Source organism: Bos indicus, chromosome 5 (genome assembly GCF_029378745.1).
Source record: "Bos indicus isolate NIAB-ARS_2022 breed Sahiwal x Tharparkar chromosome 5, NIAB-ARS_B.indTharparkar_mat_pri_1.0, whole genome shotgun sequence".
NCBI classification, from domain to species: domain Eukaryota; kingdom Metazoa; phylum Chordata; class Mammalia; order Artiodactyla; family Bovidae; genus Bos; species Bos indicus.
Genome location: NC_091764.1, coordinates 43,888,890 through 43,913,635, shown reverse-complemented (window position 1 = coordinate 43,913,635; position 24,746 = coordinate 43,888,890). Strand labels below are relative to the sequence as shown.

At 40.4% G+C, this 24,746-nt stretch overlaps 1 protein-coding gene across 12 annotated transcripts in view; it reads right to left on the bottom strand.

Moving 5' to 3' along the window:
- BEST3 (bestrophin 3) overlaps nucleotides 1-20,246 on the bottom strand; it is a 63,976-nt gene extending 43,730 nt beyond the window's left edge. For 2 of the 12 annotated variants that reach the window (XM_070789297.1, XM_070789302.1), the window contains exons 1-5: nucleotides 20,053-20,241; nucleotides 17,989-18,170; nucleotides 14,668-14,762; nucleotides 13,972-14,205; nucleotides 1,340-1,494 (exon numbers count right to left, since the gene is read on the bottom strand). In XM_070789297.1, coding sequence (XP_070645398.1) covers nucleotides 1,340-1,494; nucleotides 13,972-14,205; nucleotides 14,668-14,762; nucleotides 17,989-18,140 — 636 coding nt within the window. In that variant the 5' untranslated portion in view covers nucleotides 18,141-18,170; nucleotides 20,053-20,241. The other 10 variants (XM_070789307.1, XM_070789295.1, XM_070789296.1 and 7 more) reach the window with 10 other exon arrangements.
- Nucleotides 20,247-24,746: the final 4,500 nt, after the last annotated feature.

Below are 24,746 nucleotides of genomic sequence, written 5' to 3'. Positions count from 1 at the left end.
TATTTTAAAATCATTCACTCCTTTTAGCCTAATGAAGGCAGGAGACTGTCATGGCACAAATCTATCTAGCCCATCTATAAATTTGTTTCTCAAATGCATTCAGTATTATTTCATTTAATGAAAACACAGCTTTGTTTCCTGGGTCATCTGGAAAGCTGATTAACTTTGCTAAGTCACTTCAGTCATGTCCGACTCTTAGTGAACTGGCAGACTGTAGCCCGCCAGGCTCCTCTGTCCATGGGATTCTCCAGGCAAAAATATTGGAGTGGGTTGCCATTTCCTCCTCCAGGGGATTAACTTTGGGATATTACAATTTGGGGGAACTGACTGGGGATTTAGGTCCAGGATCCTGGAGTTAGGGATGGCAAATATGCATCTTGGGTGCCAGGACCTTCAGAGCCCTTTGCAGACATTGCTGATCAATCAAGGAACATTTTCTTGTAGAGCCTATTACAAAGCCTGTGTGTGTTAGTGGCTCAGTTCTGTCCAGTTCTTTTTGACCCCATGGACTGAAGCCCACTAGGCTCCTCCATCCATGGAATTCTTCAGGTAAGAATATTTGAGTGGTTTCCACTTTCTTACTCCAGGGGATCATCTTGACCCAGGGATTGAACCTGAATCTCCTGCATTGCAGGTGGATTCTTTACTGTCTGAGCCACCAGGAAAGCCTATTATAAAGCCTTCAATTCAGTTCAGTTCAGTTGCTCAGTCAAGTCCAACTTTTTGTGACCCCATGGACTGCAGCATGCCAGGCCTCCCTGTCCATCACCAACTCCCAGAATTTACTCAAACTCAAGTCCATTGACTCAGTGATGCCATCCAACCATCTCATCCTCTGTTGTCCCCTTCTCTTCCCACCTTCAATCTTTCCCAGCATCAGGGTCTTTTCAAATGAGTCAGTTCTTTGCATCAGGTGCCCAAAGTACTGGAGTTTCAGCTTAAGCATCAGTCCTTCCAGTGTATATTCAGGACTGATTTCCTTTAGGCTGGACTGACTGGATCTCCTTGCAGTCCAAGGGACTCTCAAGAGTCTTCTCCAAAACCATAGTTCAAAGTAGGCTTTATAATGAATGATGAAAAAGTTGGCTTAAAACTCAACATTCATTACAAAGCCTACTTCTGCTTAAAACAGCCTCTAAGCAACCACCTCCAATCAACTTCAGTTAAAACTGTGTTATATTCTCCTCCTGCATTTGAGGTTCTAATCCTAGCCCAGTCTTTCTGGTTCCTTTGGAACCAGGATTGAACAAAGCAGACTCGTCCAGGTCCAGCCTTTTACATCCAAGTCCCTGTTGGTGTCTGAGTCGTATCTTTTAACTGATGTTTGCAATATACTTACAGTCATCAGTGATTGAAGATCAACACTGTCTCTGATTCTACCTTCCTTCCGGGCTTTAGCTGCGAGATTTCCAAACCAAATGAATGGAACCCAGTATTTCAGATGAGGAGATTTGAGGTGGTCGAATAATTTTCTTTCATCTGCTGTCATAAAACCTTTACACAAAGTAAAAAGAGATAGGTTATACAGACTTGATTTAACATTAATGTTTGTCTTAGTTGCTCAGTCGTGTCCTACTCTTTGTGACCCCATAGATTGTAGCCTGCCAGGCTCCTCTGTCCATGGGATTCTCCAGGCAAGAATACTGGAGTGGGTTGCCGTTTCCTTCTCCAGGGGATCCTCCTGACCCAGGGATTGAAGTGGCATCTCTTATGTCTCCTGCATCGCAGGTGGATTCTTTACTATCTAAGCTACCAGAGAAGCCCCATAGCGTTAATGCTGCTGCTGCTGCTGCTAAATCACTTCAGTCCTGTCCAACTCTGTGCGACCCCATAGACGGCAGCCCACCAGGCTCCACCTTCCCTGAGATTCTCCAGGTAAGAACACTGGAGTGGGTTGTTATTTCCTTCTCCAATGCATGAAAGTGAAAAGTGAAAGTGAAGTTGATCAGTCGTGTCCGACTCTTAGCGACCCCATGGACTGCAGCCTACCAGGCTCCTCCGTCCATGGGATTTTCCAGGCAGGAGTACTGGAGTGGGGCGCCATTGCCTTCTCCGTTAGCATTAATATCTTACCCTAAATATTTCAGCGTCTACTATGTGAGCATAGAATGGGGGATATTCAAGAAATAAAAAATAATGCGGAACCTGTCTCAAGTAGTTTTTACTTGTATTAGAGAAAAGGACTATTTACCTCTGTAAGGACTGCTTACAAACATTGCCTTATATACCGATATATAACTCTGTGTGTGTGTGTGTGTGTGTGTGTGTGTGTGTGTGTGTGTGATCGTAGTGCCAATAGGAAGCAAGGTGACATTAAATGTGGACTAGGACATCAAGGGAATGTCTCTTCTTTAGGGTTTGGTAAAATTGAGAACAGGAATACTTAGAATTGTTCAGATTTAAAGAATAAAAGTTGATAATGTATACAAAGCACTTATAGTTTTGCCCAACAGGTGAGTCGCATGACTTTTCCTTCTGATGCTTCTTTTCAAACACCTAATTAACCAGGTTCTCTTCTGAGAAGCCTTCCTTAATTCCTTCTGCCTTTCCCCTTCAAATCACCATGGGGCTCTCTCTTGCCTCAAGTTATGGTCGTGTTAGACACAAATGTTTCCCCTGCTAAGACCCTTTGGGAGGGCAAAAGGCATATTATCTTCACAGTCCCTACAGCATTTTGCATATACTTTAAAAGCTTTTCTTTGATTTTGTGTGTCTCCATGTGTGTATGTGTGTATGTACGTGTGTGTGTGCATAACACAATTTGCTTCAGCTTTCAGTGACTTCTCTGAGCCTGTTTTCTCATGTGTAAGTGAGATAATAATGTCTACTTCACAAGGATGTTGTAGAAGTACCTGAGATGGGGAACATATGCCAAGAGGTTAACATAACACTTTGCACATAAATAACACTCAGGAAGTGCTAACACATAACATATTATGTGAAACTTTACTCATCCTCCACTGCCTGCACACCGAAAGAAGAGACTTGAATAATAAGAGAGGAATAATAAGGTAGCAGGTTTATTTATTAACAAACATTTATGGAATGTCTACTATGTAAAAAGGTTTGTTCATATAAATATGTGCTTCAAAAGCTTACTGTTTACACTTGACCTTTTTTTTTTTTAATTCGATTGCGTAGTTCAGTGGGCACAAAAATCCTAACAGGCTAAAGAAATATTAATGGGGAAAGTAAGTCTCATTTTCCCAACCAACCAGTTTCCCTCCCTGAAGGAAATCACTACAACCAGGTTATTTTGTATATTTCTGGAGAAGTGTCACAGATTTCATACAGGCCAAATTTTTAAAAACACAAATGACTTTATACTCCATACATGTCTGCCATTTGCTTCTTTTTTTCAAGTTATATCTTGGAGATTTTTTTTGTTAAGATCTGGAGTACAGAATCATTCTTTTTAATGGCTGCATTCTAGTTAGCGTTGTACAATATCTTACACAACTAGTCTTCTTCTGAACAGAGTTTCAAGTTGTTGTCACAAAGCACCGAGCTGAGCTCCCTGGGCTGCAGAGCAGCTTTCCACTCCCTAGCTATTATACATGTGCAGTATACAAATGTCAGTGCTGCCCTCTCAATTCATCCCACCGTCTCCTTCCTTCCTGTGTCCCTGAGACCTTTAGGGCAAGATCCCTGACCCAGTGTTGCACCTTACAGTCTCATGTGCCTGTGTCTTAGCCCAAATGCCTTTTAGAAAATACCAGTGCCTTTGCCTTATCCCCAGAGGTGTTGATTCAATTGGTCTAGAGTAAGGTCCAGGGGTAAGCATACTTTTAAATCTTCCTGAGTGATCTAATGAATTGGGTCCAGGCAGTTGCATGTTTATAAATCTCTGCAGGAAATTCTGAACGATAGCGATGCTTGAAAAATCACTTTCTCACTGAATGAAGATTCTGTTAACTCAGTTTGAAATAAACAGAGTAACAATTACAAGACGAGTATTTACCAACAAAAGACTAGTTTTAGATAATACTCAGGTTATTTACATTAGCTTTGAAAAGTCTGCCCAGGCCAGGGGAACTGAACTCTTTCTGGTGGTCAAAAATAAGAATGAGCCTGAGAATTCTTGTCTTGTTTCTCAGTGCATTTCAAAGTTGTTGCATGATCTAGATAATCCATTTGGGTTTTTGTTTTAAAAGACTTACAGAGTATGATTAAATCTAATGATAAGAAGTCAATAGACGACCTGTCTTGGCTCTGTGCTTAAAGACCTACCGCAACCTTTCACCCTTTCCCTGGAAGCCTATTCTCAGACATTTCATATCAATTGTCTAACAGTTACAGTCTTGGGATTTATACTGCAGTTTTCAAAAATGACCGCATGTGTATACTTGGCTGAAATCTCTGTCATTTGACCTCTGGTTATTTTTTATTCAGGAATACGGATCAAATTGTGCTGGCAAGTCCTTTCTGGCTTCTTAGCAGAAGAAAATATGCAGAGTGAGGAATTATTTAATGCAAACGCTAAAGCAAGAGTTAGGTACCACCCTCCCCCCATCCCTGTCGTGTAGCAAACCCATCGGTTGAAAAGCGACATGTAGAGTTAGGAAAGCAGGGGGTTTAAATGTTCAGTCCAAATGTACTGAGCACTTTGCTAGGTGCTGTGAAAAACGGACCAGACACTAATGTGTCCTCCAAGAGTATACAGGCAGAATAATTTTTATTATTTCCTGCAGGGTTATACATCTTATACAAAGTAACCCTATCTTTGGAAATTGAGTTACTGGTCCCTTGAAAGAAAAGTCTAGATCGTTAGTGAAATCAATTCAGAGAGCATTTGTTATTAAATGGAATGCTATCCTCATCAGTGCTTCAGACCATTTTAACCAGAGATCAATGATATTTTCAGAATGTGGTCATTATCCTCGTCTCTAAGGCTATGTTCACCACAGGTACGGATTTGCTGCAGTTTGGCAATACCATCAGTTGGGTGATCCTCACGTTACCCTGTCTCCTTCACATATCTATCTTCATGCCACTCTCCTCAGACCCTATCCACACTCCTAACATTGCTATTTTATCTTGCTATTGCATCTGGCTTGAATTTCTCTTTCTATCTCTTTTCCTTCTGGTTTTTTGGCTAGTTCAGCTCTGCTCAGCAATTTTCGTATTGCTTATCCCAAAGAACACTTTTTAATATTTCAAATCAGAGTAAAAAAAAATATATATATATATATATATAGATATACAATTATGCACACACACAGTGGCTTCCCAGGGGCACTAGTGGTAAAGAACCCGCCTGCCAATGCAGGTAGACATAAGAGACATGGGTTTGATCTCTGGATGGGGAAGATCCCCTGGAGGAGGGCATGGCAACCCACTCCAGTATTTTTGCTTGAACAATCCCTTGAAAAGAGGAGCCTGGCGGGCTATAGTCTATAGGACACAACTGAAGTGACTTAGCACGCATGCACACACACACACACACACACACGTTTGTATTTTCTTGTGACTTGAATTGTGGCTCGATGGAGAAGGATCTGCTGCTGCTGCTGCTGCTGCTGCTAAGTTGCTTCAGTCGTGTCCGACTCTGTGCGACCCCACAGACGGCAGCTCACCAGGCTCCCTCGTCCCTGGGATTCTCCAGGCAAGAACACTGGAGTGGGTTGCCATTTCCTTCAATGCATGAAAGTGAAAAGTGAAAGTGAAGTCGCTTGGTCGTGTCTGACTATTCGCGACCCCATGGACAACAGCCTACCAGGCTCTTCCATCCATGGGATTTTCCAGGCAAGAGTACTGGAGTGGGGTGCCGTCGCCTTTTCTGAGGATCTGCTACTTTAAGGCAAAATTTTATTGCTTTCAAACCAAAGGACCAATTAAGTCCATAAATCAACAGTATTCCAGCAGTTGCAGATTTGGTTGCAGCTGAGGCAGATGTCTTTTGCCTTTAAAGCAGAGCATGCCCGTCAGGCTCTATTAAGAGAAGAGCTAAGAGCTCTGCTTCTCAAAACTTTTAGCAGGGTTTATTGCCAATTCTTTCTGAAAGAGTAACTTGTGCATTCAGCATCTCAGCTGTTCTCAGAGAGGTGACTTCTTCGGAAGCATTGCAATGAGCCTGATTCATTTTCCTCTCTGTGCTTTCCAAATGAATGGAATGAAGCCACCAGATTCAGCTGCAGCTGTTCTTTAAATTCAATGGTAGAAGTTCAGAAATCCCTGTCAACTGGGAAAACCAAAAGAAGGCAAAATGCGACTGAGAGAGAGATGTAATCACAGTGTGAAGGCATTGTGGAAGGCAGTATTCAGACATATTTTTTTTCTCTATGAACCACAGAAAGAAAGATATCCCAAAACAATTCTTGGCTTTTCTGGATGAGGTGCCCCTTGATTTTTCTGCTCTGTTCCATTCCATTCCATAAAAATGCTGGCTCCAAGCCATTAAAATGATTTAAGAACCCAAGAATAAGTTACAACCCACAATTTGAAAAGCCTGAGATAGGATATGGTTGAGTAAAGTCAGTTTCTGGGGTAGCAATGCTGAACACAGACAGAAACTCCTCTATTTTCCTAATGTGAGCAAAACATCTCTAGTCTGCCATATTCCTGTCTCTAAATTAGTATCCTATTTGGTAGCTCACTGCCTTCTACACATGACTCACTGGAAATACCATTCACAAAATCAGTGCTCTTAACTCCTAGCCTCTCCATGTGGCCCAGAATTCCATTTGTGTTGGGTAAATTGATCTGAGACAATTTGCAGATAAAGTTGGAGGAATTAATAGATGTGCTCTGGTGCAAGACTTTGCTGCACAGTAGAATGTTCTAGGGAGCTTTAAAAACTCCCAATGCCCAGGTTACACCATATAACTATTGAATGTTAAAATCTGGGGATGTGAGCCAGGCATCAGTATTTTTAAAAGATCCCTAGTGATTCTATCTTATAACAAAGTTTGAGAACAACTCCATCTAGTGCAGAATCACACAGCAAGCTGGACATTTTGGCTTCCTTGGTCTGGGTCAAACACAGTGCTTCTGGGGAGCCTGTTTAGAAGTGGATTTCTGGCTCCCAAACCCCAGAGAGTCAGATTAATAGGCTGTCTGAGAAGCTGTAATTTAAATAAGCACCCTTGATAATTCACTGAATGTTGTGATCTATGGTCATCCTTTGAGAGGTACATGATTGACGAGCCTTGATTTAACTCCTAAAACAGAGCTGTGAAAAGTGAAAGTCGCTCAGTCGTGTCTGACTGTTTGCAACCCCATGGACTATACAGTCCACGGAACTCTTCAGGCCAGAAAACTGGAGTGGGTAGCCTTTCCCTTCTCCAGGGGATCTTCCCACCCAGGTCTCCCACATTGCAGGCCAATTCTTTACCAGCTGAGCCACAAAGGAAGCCCAAATAGAGCTGTGAGAGCCTTCGAACACTGAGCCAAGACTGCCCATCCATGGTGTTAATTCAAGGACGTGTGCTCTTTCTGTCTCATGTAGATCCAGTGTGCATAGGTGAGTCAAGTTTCACTCACAAGATGACATTCAGTCTGTTCTGGGCTCATCATGTGAGACTATAGGCGTAACTGACTCAGACTGTTAAAGTTCAGCCAACAGAGTAAAAACTGGCACAGCCGTGAATACCACTGTCCCTTGATCATGTCTCCTGTAGCACAGAACAATGGGAAATTTCAGAGAGACCAGGGAGCCCCAGCACCACAGAATGCATCCAGATAAATGCGAACAGCAGACCACAGGGCAGAAAGTCAATACTACACAAAATCTATTCTATTTTACTTAGTGGGAGAAGATCACAGATTAAATGATCTAAGTGTGGGGCTAGGCTTCCAGTCAGTGCATCTAGAGTTAGAATTTTTATCTCAACAATCATTTGATAATTGAGAGCTTACTTGATTGTATTTATGCCTGTTAACCATACATGTCACTAAAAATTTTGATGGGATGTTCACGGGCTCTCTCTCATCAGAGCAGAAGCTCAAGGAACTTCACGTTAAGATTCCAGGCCTTTGAGAAAACAGAAGTGTCCTTTCCCTAAATTTTATTGTCTTTTAACCACTCTTACAGGCTACCATGCACAGAAGGAAACTTTTTCAGAGAAACCTAAATGCAATGCAGTGATGTGAATTTCAACTGTAAATGTATTTGTGCTTCTTTCCGAAAATGATTCATAGAAGAAAAGATTTGTAGTAATCTTTACTGACAGTTGAAGACAGGGGCCATACCCACACTTGCTTTCAGCTGTGCTCCAGTGCTCAGCACAAGGCCTGGCACACTATCTGTGTGCGTGCTAAGAAGCTTCAGCTGTGGCTGACTCTTTGTGACCCTTTGGACAGTAGCCTGCCAGGCTGCTCAGTCCATGGAATTCTCCAGGCAAGAATGCTGGAGTGGGTTTCCATGCCCTTCACCAGGGGATCTTCCTGACCCAGGATTGAATCTGCATCTCCTACTTGCATTGGCAGGTGGCTTCTTTACCAATAGTGCCACCTGGGAAGCCCCAGTGTACTGTATCCACTCAATAAATCTTTGTTAAATGAGCAAACGCATGACAGATTTAGCAAACGGATTTAGTACTGTTTCTTTTAGAGGAATGTATACCATTTCCCTTTACCTATTTTTGTACTTCTGGTAAGGAATTATGAAGGGAAATGTTTTCTTCTCCTGATCACTGCGAAATTCCAGATAAAATGTTTTGATTCAGTCTCACCGTAACATAAACCCAATTAAGGCCATCACTTAAATTGGCAAAGATCTGGAATTGAGCCACTGACTTGACTCGGAATGAATGACATCTTCCAGGGCAGGTGATTGAAATGACTGGAATTTTCCAGGGTAGGTTTGTAGCCAAGAGGGAAAATAACAGAGGCTCCTGGGTTGCAGCTCCTCTGGCAAATAAATGTTTGAAAATGGACCAGTGCAGGGAACTTTTGGCATAATAAACAGTTTTTTTGCATTCGATTGCTATGTTTCTATTTTCATGGGAGCATAAAGAACTTTTAATTTATGATTTGGGAAATGTAACATCAAAGTTTATGTACTTCCCAGAATAATGATTCTTCTAATTTCCTGGAATAATGTAACTTGAGTGTCCAACTTAACGGCAAGGAATATTCAGGGACCAGCAGGTGAATGACCTAGTCCACAGGTGTGGAGCCCCTGGCTGGGGTCTTAGGGCAATATTTCCAGAATTGGCCAAGTTCCACGGCAACCACTGGCATGGGCCATCCTGTTTGTCGTGAGTTATGCCATCCTGTTTGTCGTGAGCCATTCTGTCCCTAACTGGCCAGCTCCCAGCTCCATATGAGGCAAGGTGGAGACCCAAAAGACCCTCAACCAATGACCACCCCTTTCCATAGGAATTTTCTTTGTCCCGAGGCCATAAAAACTTGCTACAAGCCCATGTAAGAGGTCTGCTCTCCCTCAAGCTGGTGCGCTGTCCTAACAGCATGTCTCACTCTGCTCTCCCTGTGTCAGCTCTTCCTGGTCTGTCAGGAAGGCAGCCTGCTGTCTTTGCAGGGCTCCTTACTACCTCAGTCCTTTGTTATCAGTAAATTCTGTCTTCTAAAATACTCTGTCTGGAAATTCTTTTCCAACCTGTGCTCAGACTGCTTCAACAATCAGCACTAGTGAAGCCAAATGCTTCAGAAGAAAATGCTGATCTTCATTCTCTCCACCCTCTCCCTCTTTTTCTCCTGCTAGTCCTGAATCTTTGTGACAGGGACCCTCCCTGAAGCAATACAAAGAGGATGGAAGGAAACTGCCATTGCCCTGAAGTCCACTGTTTCTCAGAGTGTGATCCAGAGACCCCCTCTTGCCTGAAAGTCTCCAGAAGCTTGTTAAATATGCTCATTCCTAGACCCCACCCTAGACCTACTGAATTGCTAGGGGTATTATCTTAGGATCCGCAGTTTTAGCAATAGTGATTTAAGTTTGAGAACATTTACTTCCCTGACAGGTGGCTTTATGTGGGGAAGTCCACTGAGGCTTTTGTGCCCCCCTGCTTTGTCACCTCTCCTTAGGGGGCCCTGTTTCTACTACCAGCCCTCTCTGCCCTCAGGCGGAGCAGGTGTCCTGGCTCTGTGCTCAGGGAGTCTGCCAAACATTTTCTGCCATGCTTGAACTTCCTGTTCTTCCCAGAAATGTTGGCACAGGCCAAGGACAGACAGAGAAGAGGAGACATGTGCCCGGTTGGGAGAGCCTGGAAGCCAACTCCACGCGCAGACTGAGTCAGCCCTCTCTGTTAGGGAAAGGAGCAGGAGGTCTGGGAAGTCTGTTCCACCAACTGACAGAGAGGCTGCCCCCCACGTGGGTGGCAGTGGGGCAGCCAGGAGGGACCCTATCTCTGAAGCATCTGCCCCAGCTTGGAAGGCAGTGGCTCGAACCTTTGCCCGACCACATAATATGTAAACCTGGTGTTCCTGTGGGCATGTGCTGATCCACCACCCCTTTTCCTGCCTTTTGAGAAAACACTTGTGAGTGAAAAAGAGTAGTAGAGACCTTTACACTGAGAGAATTAGTTATGACCCCAGAGTGCATTGCAAAGGCTTTAGCCCCCCTCCTATCTCCCTCACTTCTCCTCCTCCTTTAGACTCTTCACACAAACTAACCAAAAACCCAAAGTGAGAATGATGCTTGCTGTGTCCAGGCACGTCAATTTCAGGTCCCCTAGATCAGGGGTCCCCAACCTCCGAGTGATGGACTGGTACTGGCCTGTGGCCTGTTAGGAACCGGACTGCACAGCAGGAGCTGAGCGGCAAGGGAGTGAGTGAAGCTTCATCTGTATAGCGCCCCCATCGCTCGTGTTAATGCCTAAGCTCTGCCTCCTGTCAGTTTCTGCAAAATGGTGAGCTGTATAATTATTTCATTATATATCACAATGTAATAATCATAGAAATAAAGTGAGCAATAAATGTAATGAGCTTGAATCACCTCGAAGCACCCCCCACCCCATCAGTCCATAGAAAAATTATCTTCCATGAAACCAGTCCCTGGTTCCAAAAAGGTTGGGGAATGCTGCCGCCCTAGATGATGGCCTCTGAGCAAACTGCTGCCCAAAGCCACCCTACAATCCTGAAGCCTCTAGCATGGTCGAAACCTTGAATTCACCCTTTTATTAACTGTTACAGCTTTGTTTTTAGTAATGAATTAGTTGGTGAATGCCAAAGCTTTTTACCCCAGGGGTGAGAAAAAGGATTAAAACATAAGCATCTCAGAAAAGACTCAGAACTTCTCAAACTCCAGTGTATAAACAAAGCAGCACCAGAGCATGTTTAAATGCAGATTTCCCAGGCCTTCCATGGTTCTGATTCACTAGGTCTGAGGCAGGGGCCAGGAGTTTGCATTTTAAATAAACAACTCAAGTTATTCAAGGTGCAAAGGGCCCATGGGTCTGCAGATCATACCTTGAGACATACTTGTTTAAATGCACATCAAGGAGCAAATGATTTCATATGCCCTTGGAATGGTTGGGGTCCTGGCGGTTGGAGAGAAAGAAGTATTGGAGTATTCTGAATGTCTTGGAAAGGGGGAGAGGGTGGATGCAAGTAACCAAAACAGGCATTTGTGTAAGTCTGATAATGAGTTAGCATTGGTGTTATGAACAGTGCACCTAAAAGAAATGAATTCACATCGTTAAACATCATTCTCCCACTCATCTCACAATTTCTGCTTGCCCCTCAGACCTGAGAACAACTCAGGCCTCGTTGAGCTCATGTCTGACTTGGGGTCCCAAAAGGGGCTCCTTTGCCAGCTGCCCTGCCACCTCCCCACTTGCTGTTAATATGAAGGTGACGTTGAGAGGAGGAGATCTGCTCTGAGAATTGGGCCTGGAGTCCCGATTCCTGGCAGAATGTACCCTCTTCTTTCCAAGGATGCGTCAGAACTAGAGACACCTTTATCCATCCGAGTAAACTTTAGCTCTCACTCGTCCTTTTGGAATGAGCCAAATCTTTCTCATTTGTTTTAGAACTTTTTCCAGAGGTTGAAATTCTTATCTCATTCTATCCTTTAGATATTAGAGTAAGAAAATTAACCTATCAAGTGGCATTTTCAACCTGGTCATTCTGAAGCAGTGTTCCACTTTTAAATTTGGAGGACGGGTGGCAGTTAATTTTTCTTTAAATTCTGACTGGTTTTATATTGTAATATACCTGTATGTTTGCCAGGCCATTTATACTCTTCATCTGACTCTGTAACTGACTCCTTGTGACTCATTGCTGCTGCTGCTAAGTTGCTTCAGTCGCGTCCGACTCTGTGCAACCCCATAGATGGCAGCCCACCAGGCTCCCCTGTCCCTGGGATTCTCCAGGCAAGAACACTGGAATGGGTTGCCATTTCCTTCTCCAATGCATGAAAGTGAAAAGTGAAAGTGAAGTCGCTCAGTCGTGTCTGACTCTTCACGACCCCATGGACTGCAGCCAGGCTCCTCCATCCATGGGATTTGCCGGCAAGAGTACTGGAGTGGGGTGCCATTGCCTTCTCCCTGTGACTCATTACTTTCTCACAACTTGCTCTGTACCCCTCACAACAGCCTCTACGTTCCTTCCTTATTTCCATCTTGACTTTCACAGCCTCCTGGTCATAGATAAGGAAGACCTGGGATGTCACATCAAATGATTCTTCCTTCTAAAATGATCAAAGGCCTGTGTTATGCCTTTGCACTAGATGATTTCATTATTAAAAGCAAGAATGCATGTCATACCACGTGCCAAGTAAGCTTCTAGACACTGCAAATATTATCTTATTTAATCTTCACAACAAGCTAGGAGGTATATGAGAGCAGAGGGTTTTACAACATCACTATAACCTCATTTTATAGATGAGGAAACTGAAGCATTAGAAAGGTAAAGTAACTTAGACAAGGTCACGAAGCTGGTAAAGGGTAGAGGAGTTGAACTCTTACTCTGTGTTCTTGGTCACTATCTATATTGTCATCTGAGAAGACAAAACCAAACAAAAATTTCCCAAACCTCCAAAAACAAACAAAAATGCTAGTCTTAAAGTATATACACATATCACTATGTATTTTCAAGGACATTTCAGAAAAAGAGACTGGATAATGAAAGCTAATTTGAGACTGTACTCAACATAAAGGCAAAATCATGGTTCCTATGTTTACTATATATTCATTTATACATTCCAACATACTCTCAGATCGATCAAAGACAACTCAGCACAACAACCCATTTTTATTCTGTACTTGCCAACAATGATCTCATTTAATCCTTATCCCCTTGAAGGCTGATTTAACAGCTTATCACTTTCACTTTTGCTAAATATTAACCACAAAGAGAACCATCCTTCAATATGATTTGTTCTCAGCATCCTGTGTCCAGGAGCCCAGGTGCAAAACTACGTCTGCTCTGAGGAACAGAAGAGACAACAGACCTCCACTGAAGCAGCCTTTTACTGCCACTTATCAGAGTCTGTGTAGATGAAAACCCACATTGCTATTTCCTATCAGAGTCTGCTATGTTTGGGGAAAAGTATTAAGTTAGGAGTTCTGAGTCTTAATTGAAAATTTGACTCTCCCATTAATGAGCAATGTGATCCAGGGAAGGTCATATCCTCTCTGAACCTCTCATGGTTTTATTGAGGTCCAAATGAAATAATGTTTGTGAAAGTGCATAAGCTGTAGAGTACTAGACAATGTAAGATAATATTACAGATGGTTTATATTTCTTTAAAAATGATATATGATGAAATATGAAAATGTAATAGGATAATTATCATATTATAGATTGTAAGATAATATTACTATATTATGACTGTTGGCAACTTAATATGAGGTTGACTGTTTGCTGTTTCCTTTGCTCTGCCCCCTAAGTAAACTTCTTGAGGGCAAGAACGATGGCTTATTCATTTTTTGCCTCTTAGGACTGTTTCTGGCACAGGATAGGTATTTAGTAAATGTTTCTTGAATGAATGAATGGATGAATAAAAGATAGTTTCAGAGGAAATTTGAAGGTTGAGAGGAGCCCCATGGAAGGAAGAGTAATTCACAATACCTGCTTCAACCACGTGGTCCATCGTTGGAAACCTTTTGTACACAGCTGTGCTCACTGAGCGGAAAATGAGCAGGGAGGTGAGATTGACATAGCGCATCAGTGTCCTCCTGAGCAGGCGCCCATGCTCGTCACTTCCATGAACACTGCTGGAGATGAGAAACATCAGCCTGTCTGGCCAGGGCAGATTCACAAACTGGTTCCACCATCGATTCACTACTAGAGTAACATAAAAGCCTGCAGAATAACAGGAAACTGTAAAGTAATTTCTTACTGAAGACACGTTGTTGACACTGATGCTTTTAGCAGAATTTTAGCCTTTTTTAGAGATCAGGGTGTAAAAACATTTAGTTATCCATATCTTATGATTTTTCCCTCCAGAAAAAAAAAAAGTAATTTGTGCCTGGCAATGGCGTAACACTAAGTGGATATTAGAACTCACATATTGATGGCAAAAAATGGAGAGTTAGTAAAGAGAAAGCTTAATTGTCCAAGAGCAGATCATTACCTCAAACTTGTTGGGTGTTAATTTAGCAAAAGCAGTCTTGAAGGTAAACCTTATGGATGATTCTGGTTCTATTGCAAGCAGTGGCTTTTCAGGCATGCCTCTCAGCTTGGAAACACTCCCATGCAGAGTCACTGGTATCACCATCGCGGAGACAGCTGTGTGGCTGCATGCTGCGTGTGACCTATACTTACCAAGCACAAAGGTTACTGGAATTTGTTCAGCATATCTGTCACAGTAAATTGATAATTTTTCAAAGAAACGTTTTTGGGCTCCTGTAAGTAACAATCTGGAGCAAAAATAAAATGCACAGCCCTTTATGATATTATACTTCTGCACCTGCTTTGCAAGTGACATTCACTGCAAACAAGCAAAAATAATCTCAGTTTTTTTAAAAGGAGCAGTAGCTTTTCCTTTTATACCTAAGCTGATGTATCTCAAAAGCTTTTTAACTGCTGAACATTTTAAGTACTAATGTTTTTAGAACATAAATGTTATTGGTCATTAGACAGTGGGACATAGTAATCCATTTTATTTTGAATGTTTTATATTTTTAAATTTTTATATGATTAATGCATGGGATTTGGAGCAAAATACTTCATAAAGGAGTACATTATCCAATTATTAAACATATGCACTTAAAAAAGAATGTCTTAATTATGTTTATTATTGGAATATGCTTATTAAGTAATTATTGAATAATAACCCTGGATTTGACATCTTGATCTTACTTTCTCATGAATATTCTACTCAGTACATTCTTAGTTATGTGTGTTATACCTCAAGGGATGTTATAACTGTTTATTTTAAAGCCTAGAGTTATTTAAAATATAAAACAACAACACAGATTCAACAGTTAGAAGTGAAATTTTTATTATTATATGTGGTGAGTTTTTATTTCTATAGTATAAAAATATCAAAATTTATATTATAGATCTGACAGAAACCCACTTTATGGTATTGTTAAACATGAATCCATTTAATAGAGCTATTATTGATATTTATGTTTCAAGGGGGAGATTCAGAATCAGAAGAGATATCTCAAGGCAGGTTAATAATAATGATCGAAATCTGGAAAGAAGGCAGATGAATTTGAATAAATGAGTGAATGCAGCTGTTCGAAAAGAATCAGGACTCCCTTGGAAACACCCACTATGGCATATGTCAGAGGCCTATTTGGGTCAGTAGAGCTTTGAGGAAGGAAGCAAAGGGATAATGAGGTGACAGTGAGCCACAATCAGACTGCTGGTGAAGACCTGGGAGCTGGCGCTAAGGATGTGTGTGGGATTCAGGTGGGCTTGGAGTGCCCAATGCAGCCTTAGCTTTGGAGGGGGTGTCAGAAATTCTACAGTCAAGAAAAGATGACAGGCAAGGCGTCACCTGGTGGGTAGGCCTCTCAAGATGAGGCTGATGACAAGTTACAGCCAGATTGGTTTCTGGGACTCAAATTGAATTGGTCAGAGAGAATTAAATGTGGAGAGCACAGACCATAGAGCCTTACAGAGCCATGTTTGAGTCCCAGATCTGCCACTTACAGATTTGGATTTTGAGCATATATTTAACTCTCTCTGAGTCTCAGTTTTCTCATTTGTAAATGAGGATAATAATAATAATACCTGTGTATCAGGGATGTTAGGAGGATTAAAGAATACATGATATATAAAACCACTTAGTATATAATGTCAGTCAATAATAAAGTGGTTGTTACTATTAATAATTGGCCAAAGGAAAAAATATTAAGCTAATAGACACATAGAAATTTTACTAGCTAGAAGGTACTACAGCAAGTATTTTGTCAAATGTATCCCAAAATACAAAGAGAGATAATCAAGCTAGTGAATTCGGGTTCTATCTTATGATTTTTTGACAAGCATAACTATTTGCTTATAATGGGATTAAAAAACTTTAGCATTGTTAGTGGATATGAGAATGAAACTCATTTTTTTTATTTGTCTATATTTGTCTACGGGCATGTCTGACTTTCTCAACAGATTCAGCCTAGTTCTTGGTAGAGCTGTGATCAAGATAAAAGGATCTATTTTAATAAGATTTTACGTTCGAAATTTAAAGAATGAAAAATGGCTTGAAATAATGATGATCGTTAAAAACACAAGCACTTTTTGGTCTTTAGAAAAAATATGTGCATACAGTTTTGTGGGAAATAAATAAGACATTGGAGCCAAAATTAAGGCCCAGTGGAGCATCTCTGGCTACGATGCAACTGCTCTAAGAGCTGTTCTATTCTAACCAGCAGTAGCAGCAATAAATACACACTAGTAAAAATAAACGAATGAGACAATTATCCTGAAACGTCATGTGTCTTCCACCATTTGATATTGTGAAGGATTGAATGACATACAAATAAATTGTCAAAATAATACTGTATTTAGAGGATTTATTCAAAAAATCATCAGAGGTTTTTAATAAAACTTCCCTTTTAAAGATATTTTGCCAAAATGTATACCAATATATACATTTTTGGGGAACAGTAGTTTTGATATATAGCAAAATAACTGTTCACTTTTGGTCATTATCAACCAGTCAAATTAACCTCCCTCTTCTTCACATGGGGTCCTGTCACTGCAAGGAGGAATACATGTGGGAGCAATGACATGCAAATTTGTTCATGGTATGCAGAAGGGAAAGAACAAACTGATAAGCACAGAAAAGGTGGAAATACAGCCTCAAAAACCTTTAACTTTTCTATTTTAAGTTTTAACTTCTCCCTGAGAAGAAATTGTGCAATCAATATTAATTAAAAGAACTCATGGAGCTTCCCATTTATAATACTGATAAAATTTTATTAAGACTATAATTGTTAGTCATAAAAGTATTTCATGGAAGTAATGTTGCTCAAATTACCTGTCAATCTGACAGGCAAAGTTTGTGATGTTATAAAGAATAAACATTTTTGTGAATATAATGTGCCTTCAACTTTGAAGATATGACAAAAATAAATTCGTTTTTAGCCTTTTTCTTTAATTGAGATATTGGTAAGTTTGGGGGCACCATCTTAGATAAGATTTTGTCATTCCAGGAAAAAGGAAGGAAAGTTGCCTGGTATACACTATTTATGAAAGTGTTAATTATGTAAGTAGTCGCTGCAAGCAGTCAAATCATAAACTCAAACTTCGAACGATATCATTCAGAGAGGCAAAAATAATGATTTTGAATGGTAAAAATCATCACTTAGTGAGGATCTAAGTATAAATCTTTCATTTTTTGCCTGGAGCAAAATTCCTGAAGCACAAATAATACTTCATCACGACCAGTTCAAGTGGGGCTGGAATGGGAACCACCTAAACATGATGGGTTAGAGTCCATTTAACATCCCAAAAATGGTTAGGTGTGGATTAAGATACTCAGTCCCAGGGACAAGAGGGTGACAGAGAATCATGCAAAGGAGGAGATTACATAATGCAAAAGTCAGAGGCAACCAAAGGACTTGGATTTTTGAGACTGTATTCATATATGCTATTTGATGGCCATTTAAGAACACATGCAAAGGAAAGTACCTGTACATCAAGCTTATTGCCGTGTAAAGTACAGCAAAAACAATAAATTCCCTGTACAATAGTTTGTAGATGCTGCCTCTCCACTTGAGGAGTAACCTATGAAATCCAAAAAAAGTTGCATTTGCTACTTTACTGGAGTAAGTGACAGTCATCTTGGACAGTTTGTTTGTTTGTTTGTTTTTCTAGAAGAGCAAGAAGACAAAACACAAGTAAAAAGCGATGTTTAAGACAGAGCATAAATCTATATCTCAAAGAAATCCTAGTCAGCAACAAGTTAGTCTTCTTTACTAATTTGCCTTTCTTAGCTTGAAACAATTTGGAATTTGGAGATAACCACGACCTCAGTGCTAAATCTTTTAGTAGAAAAGGGGAGGAGAGTAGTTCTGGAAAAAGTAATATTAGACATCTTAAGCTTGCCTTCATGTCTAAATATTATTTAGAGATTATATGACTATCACTCAATAAATATTTGAATGACTAAATAAGATATATGAAATACATTGTAATATCATCTATCATATATTTTCTGCATCCATGGGAAGATTTAAGGTATTGATACATGTTACATTTACTGATATTTTCTTTTTTTGCTGTTTTTTAAAGTTTAATTATTTTAAATTAGAGGGTAATTGCTTTACAACATTTGTGTTGTATCAGCATGAATCAGCCACAGGTATACATATGTCCCCTCCATCTTGAACCTCCCTCCCACCTCCACCCCATCCCACCCCTCTAGGTTGTCACAAAGCACTGGATTTGAGCACTCCCTGCACCATACAGTAAATTTCCACTGGCTATCCAATTCTACATATGGTAATGCATATGTTTCGAAACTGCTCTCTCAGTTTTGTCATTGACATTTTCAAAATCAGTAGTCAAACCCAAATCAGTTTGGGTCTTTATTTGCTAAAGTATGTAAATAGGCATTTATTTCGCCTTTGAATTTCCTTGAAGGAAGTTACAGCTCTCTCAGAAATCAGGAGAAGCAAGCCCCTTTTGGGAATTTAATTGATGGGTTACTTTTGGTGGTTTTAATTTAATTGTCTCTTTAGTGGAGCTCCGAGTGCACTCTGTGTACTTCAAAAGGTAGAAAAAACATCAGGCCCCAGTGATTCTAAGAAAGGTGCATTTTCCCACTGAAAAGTCTCATGTAAAATGCTTAGGTCACTTTCTCTTTGGAACTGAAAAAAATGAGGCCATTATTTAGGACTCTTTCCACCTGGATCTGTTCCATGGATGTAGGTAGGATGAGAACTGGGCCCCAAATCCTAGCTTTCAGTGAGTTCTCTGGAATTCCATTGCTTTTCACCAAGACACTAAATATTCAGGCTTTGAGAAGATGCCCTGAAGCTGGTCTTTATTTGGAAATCCTGCTCTACAGCTTTCTGACATGTAGCACATAGAAAATGAAATTTCTTTGAAACCTTTTGCTTTGGAAAGGATCTATGTGGAGGATTCTACAGAGTTATTTAGGCTGAAATTATGACATTTTTAGGTAGAACTGTATTAGACATAACTGATAAATCCTATAGCAGATTTCTTATATACATAGTACCTTATGGCACACATTTTACCATCAACAAGGACATCTTCTGTCTTTATTCAGATGTAAAGAAACAATCTAATTCCCATTTACCTAATTTCCCTAAAAACAAACAAACAAAAAAAAAACGTGAAAATTTTAAACTATATTCTGAAGCTGTAGTTTTTGTAATCACCAACCTAAGCCTTCAACATGACTGATTTTTAACAAAGAAAACAGGACTTTTTGGCAAAAGTTAAGTGCCATTACTTTTTTTGTGGGACTCAGGTTACAAAAGCAGTTCCATTGTTCCATCTTCATCTCTTCTATTTGTTTAATATGAGTACAGCAAAGTTGGGAGAGGAACATAATAAATTAAGCCCAATTTCATAATTTGTTATCATGGGCACCGGAGTTTTAAATGAGTCCTCAAATAACTCTCAATTAACAGTCACCCTTCCATTACAGCTCTGTCAGAAAAACCCAGATCACATCGACAAGAGGTCAGAGCTAAAATGCATAGGTTTACTCTGCGCACTAACCTATTTGTTTGGGTTGGAGTGTCCGGCGTCTCCGACAGGGAAGACAGTCTCCAGGCTCCCCCTGCAGAGGTGCCTTCGGGTTGGGGCTGTACTCTCGGCTCACCCTCCGCGCATGCACAGTCAGATTTTCTTTCTGTTCTCTGGCCACTGAGAGGACTTGGAGTGTGACAAGGACAGGGGTTAAATGACTTTCCACTTGCGAAGGCCTATTTATGCCAGTTTGCCCATTGGTGACAGCCACAGCCGGGAACAAACAGGAGCAACAGCTGCTGATGTGGCTTTTTTTTTCCTAATCTCTAATTATAACTCCACCTGCCACCCAAAGCACTCCTTTGAATGAGTTGGAGGTGGCGTGAAGGAGCTGGGTTCATTTAAGACTGTTATTTTCATTCTGACCTTATCCTGGGATCAAGGAAGAAAGTCCTTTGCCCCTAACATGCTCTGAAGAGGCTCCACCAACCAAAAACGGGAATTAGTACAGTCTGTGTGTGCTTAAAAGGAGAATAAATTCTCGTGAAGCCATAAACTGGGGCAGACAAGAACGTAAACAGGATTTTCATTCATTTGAGGAATGTTGAGGACACTCTTCTATTAAAAACAAAACGCATGTATGTTTGAGAGTGATGTATTTGTATATTTTAGAATAGCATAGACAATTATTACACATGATGGCATTCAGTAATGGAAACTGATAACACACTGATTCACTACATGTGTTATCCTTCCGTGAGGGCTTCCCTGGTAGCCCAGATGGTAAAGACTGCCTGCAGTGCGGAAGACTCAGGCTCGATCCCTGGGTCGGGAAGATCCCTTGGAATAAGGGAATGGCTATCCACTCTGTATTCTTGCCTGGAGAATCCCATGGACAGAGGAGCCTGGAGGGCTACAGTCCATGGGGTTGCAAAGAATCGGACACAACTGAGTGACCGACACTTCCTTTCACTTCATCTGTCTGTGGTCCGCTAGAAACATGTTTTAATTATTCAAAATGCCTTCTCTCAGGTTGATTATGCTTCTATGCTTCCCTTCTGGAAAGACAGTGTTCATCAGCATTCTTTAAATCATGAAATACATAATTTCAGGGTCAATTCTTGGGAGTTTTCCAACCTTCTAAAGTAACATGTGCACTAAACACCGTGCCTTAAGCTTAAATCAGATGACTGTAAAAAAAAACAAAACAAAACATGTGTTTTTGTGGAGAAAGATGTAGAAAAAAAGATGCTTATTTAAAAATTTTAAGTAAATACAATTGAAAATTTTCCTACAGTGTTCTAAAGTTTCATTTGCACTCGACTAGTTTCTTTAGCAAACTATAAGTATCTTAGAGCAAAAATAGAGTTGTGAATGTCTGATTTCTTGCCCCCATCCCTGTACATAGCTCCAGCACGGAGTCCAGTGCATACTGGATTTTGAATATGTATCTGTCGTCTGATTATCACCTTGTCACTCTGATACTACTGTTAGTACATTTGGGGGAGTTTGTGAACATTTTACAAGTACAGCTACACTGCCGCATATTTTATATTTGGATTGCTGTGAAAAGTGGTTGGATAGACCCGATGTTGCTTTCAAGGCTGATCATCGTAGAATTTGAGCAAATCTAAATCCAAGTGCTTATGAAATAGAAACATTGAAGCTATTTTTTTTTTTGAATCGCACTTTGGGGTGTCTTACTGGATATGTGGTGGCCCTGAAACGTGGCTTAATTCCCGGCAGTCATGACTGAATAACAGGGGAACTGGCCTCCTCTATGGACCACTGTTGGCTGGTCTCACTTTTAAGCAGGGGAAATTATCTTTCTAATCAGGCTGTTTTCAGGAATGACCAAGTAATGGTTGAGTTAGCATTCTAAATGCAAATTAGTCAGTAATGACTGGATTGAATGAACAAACTGCCATTGTTGAATTCTGAGTCTGGTGGCTGTTTCTAACAGGTACCGAGATGCCATTCAGAAATTAATTCATTAGACAGGACCAACTCCTACAGCAAATTTCAAACATCTGGCAAACCCCAAATTGCAAAGCTAACTATGCATATGACTTAAAAAATTTTTTTTTGATGTGGACCATTTTTAAAGTCTTTGTTGAATTTTTTACAACATTGCTTCGGTTTTTTGGCCATGAGGCGTGTGGGATCTTAGCTTCCTAGCAAGGAATTGAACTCTCACCCCCTGCATTGGAAGGTGAAGTCTTAACTACTGGACTGCCAGGGAAGTCCCTGTATGAATTTTTCAAGAAACTTTAAAGTTTCTTGTTTAAACAGGCATACTATTTTTTCCCCTCTGGATTCTAAAGTTAACGTGTGTATTAAAAATAAAACGTAAAACAACATATAAAGAATAGAGTGGTACTCTATCATGCTTCCCTAGGGGGGTGGTAATCATTTAGTTATAAAGTTAATCTTTTCAGACTTCTGCAGAAGACACTTTAAATTCTCTAATAAATAGCAAACAATGTGGTAGACACTTAGGCGATGTCAGGGCTCTATGAAATAACCATACCAGCCATATTTTCTATTGACAGCAAACATCAAGTTTTGCCATCCTGACCACTCTGGTTTTCAGCAGTCCTGATAAATACATTTGTCTTTAATTCCAGTAAACCTCCAGTGACAGGACAATTCATAAAAAAAGAATAACTGATCATTTCTAAGTGATGGAAATGCTGATATTCATCCATAGATGTCAAGATAAATCATCCTTTATTCCTTAAGGGAACAAAACCCAGCAAGTTTAGATAGACCATGCCACTTCCTAAAAGGGAACCAGCTACTCATTTTCACTGGTGTGAAAAATCTTTTATCAAATTTCTTTTGAGCACTAGGTTGAACATAGTCGTATGTATGTGAAACTTTGCATTCAGATATTAACCAAAGGCTAGAAACGGTTGTATTTTGTAATTTTTTATTCTGACTCTAAGATTTTTGAACATTATTAAATGGGGAATAAGGAATTGAATTAGTAAACATTTCTGAACAGGAAAAGGGCCTGACAAAAATTCTATGTTGTAAAAAGATGAGTCTATGAGATGAGAATGTGCTGCATTTGAGTGGGCAGGGACTAAGGAAGGGAATCAGTCTGAAAGTTATTATGGTTGTTCTAGCATTACCTGGGGTGGTGAGTGAGTGGAATGCAGAGGAAGGATGGTGAGAGAGAGCCCAGAGCAAACTACCACTGGAGGAGAAAGAAAGGAGGGAGCTGTGGGGAGGGAGAGGAGAAGGAGGAAGGAGAAGTCTGATATGACCCTTGCTTCATCCTTTGAGCCTGTTTGCACATGAAGAGAAGGCGATGGCACCCCACTCCAGTACTCTTGCCTGGAAAATCCCACGGACGGAGGAGCCTGGTAGGCTGCAGTCCATGGGGTTGCTAAGAGTCAGACATGACTGAGCGACTTCACTTTCACTTTTCACTTTCATGCATTGGAGAAGGAAATGGCAACCCACTCCAGTGTTCTTGCCTGAGAATCCCAGGGACGGGGGAGCCTGGTGGGCTGCCGTCTATGGGGTCACGCAGAGTCGGACACGACTGAAGCGACTTAGCAGTAGCAGCAGCACAAGAACAAATTTGTTCAGGTGACACAGTTCTTTGCAGGGTGCCATGTAATTTTGACAGGTTTTATTTGATCTTGCAAATAGAAACATTTTATCAGAAAAAAAAATGGTTGCAAAGTAAAATCACAAGTAGGAATTCATGTGTTTGTAAAAATCAAGTTATTGAATTAAATATAATTGGCTGAGCTTCAGTTTCTGTTACTGCTTCTGGCACTTATTCACTTTGTTATGTGCTGGATCTCCCTAGAAAAAGATAGCAGTTAGCGCTAAAGTTGCAAGAAAAATTCATAAACTTTGAATTGAGAACAGTCAGACATTACTGTTTTTGTCAGCAGAATACCTGATTCAGTTGGTCTGAGAATCATTCACAGTGATATTTTTTCCCTAAAGGTAAATTTTTATTGGCTTAATGGAACTGTAAGTTTCTTGAGAACTTATGCCTTACTCTTTGTTGTTTTTTTTTTCTCTCCCTATTTATTGACTACCATGATGGATGCAATAGTTGTGTAACCAATAGCTGACTGGGATAAACCGTGTGTCTATCCAGATGTACGGAGCCTTCTGATACACGGTCTTGGAGTGAACTCTGTCAAAAATCAAACTAAAGTGGATTTGATTTGTTTTTCTTTTTCAATTACTTTTTTTCTCTTTATTCCAGGGAAGAAACAGTGAAAGACTATTGAGTTTTATTACAGATGAAGGTCTAAACTTGTAAGACTGGCTATTTGAGGAGTCATCATTACTTTCCTTACACGAGTAATTGCCAACTCAACAGAACAGAAATGCATTAGTTCACATTCTGAAGGTCACCTTTTTCTAATGGAAGGTACGGAAACTTTGTTCTATTTTAGGGATGAAAGCCTAGAGTCTAGAGAATTATTACTATAGTGCTTAAAGTGTATCCTGTACTCTATAATCAATGATATTTCTCAAATCAATGGTACCGCTTAGCTCAGGCACATTCCAGATGGCTAAAGAAAAAAATTGCAACATAGGGCCAATTAAAAATCAGTTTAATTTCATAAGAAAAGATATGCAAAGCCAAGTATAATGTTTATTCCAAACAGCTGTGAAATTCTGTTACTTCAGTACCTTAATGGTATAAGATGGCCATTCTGGAAATTATATTACAGTGTAGATAAGGG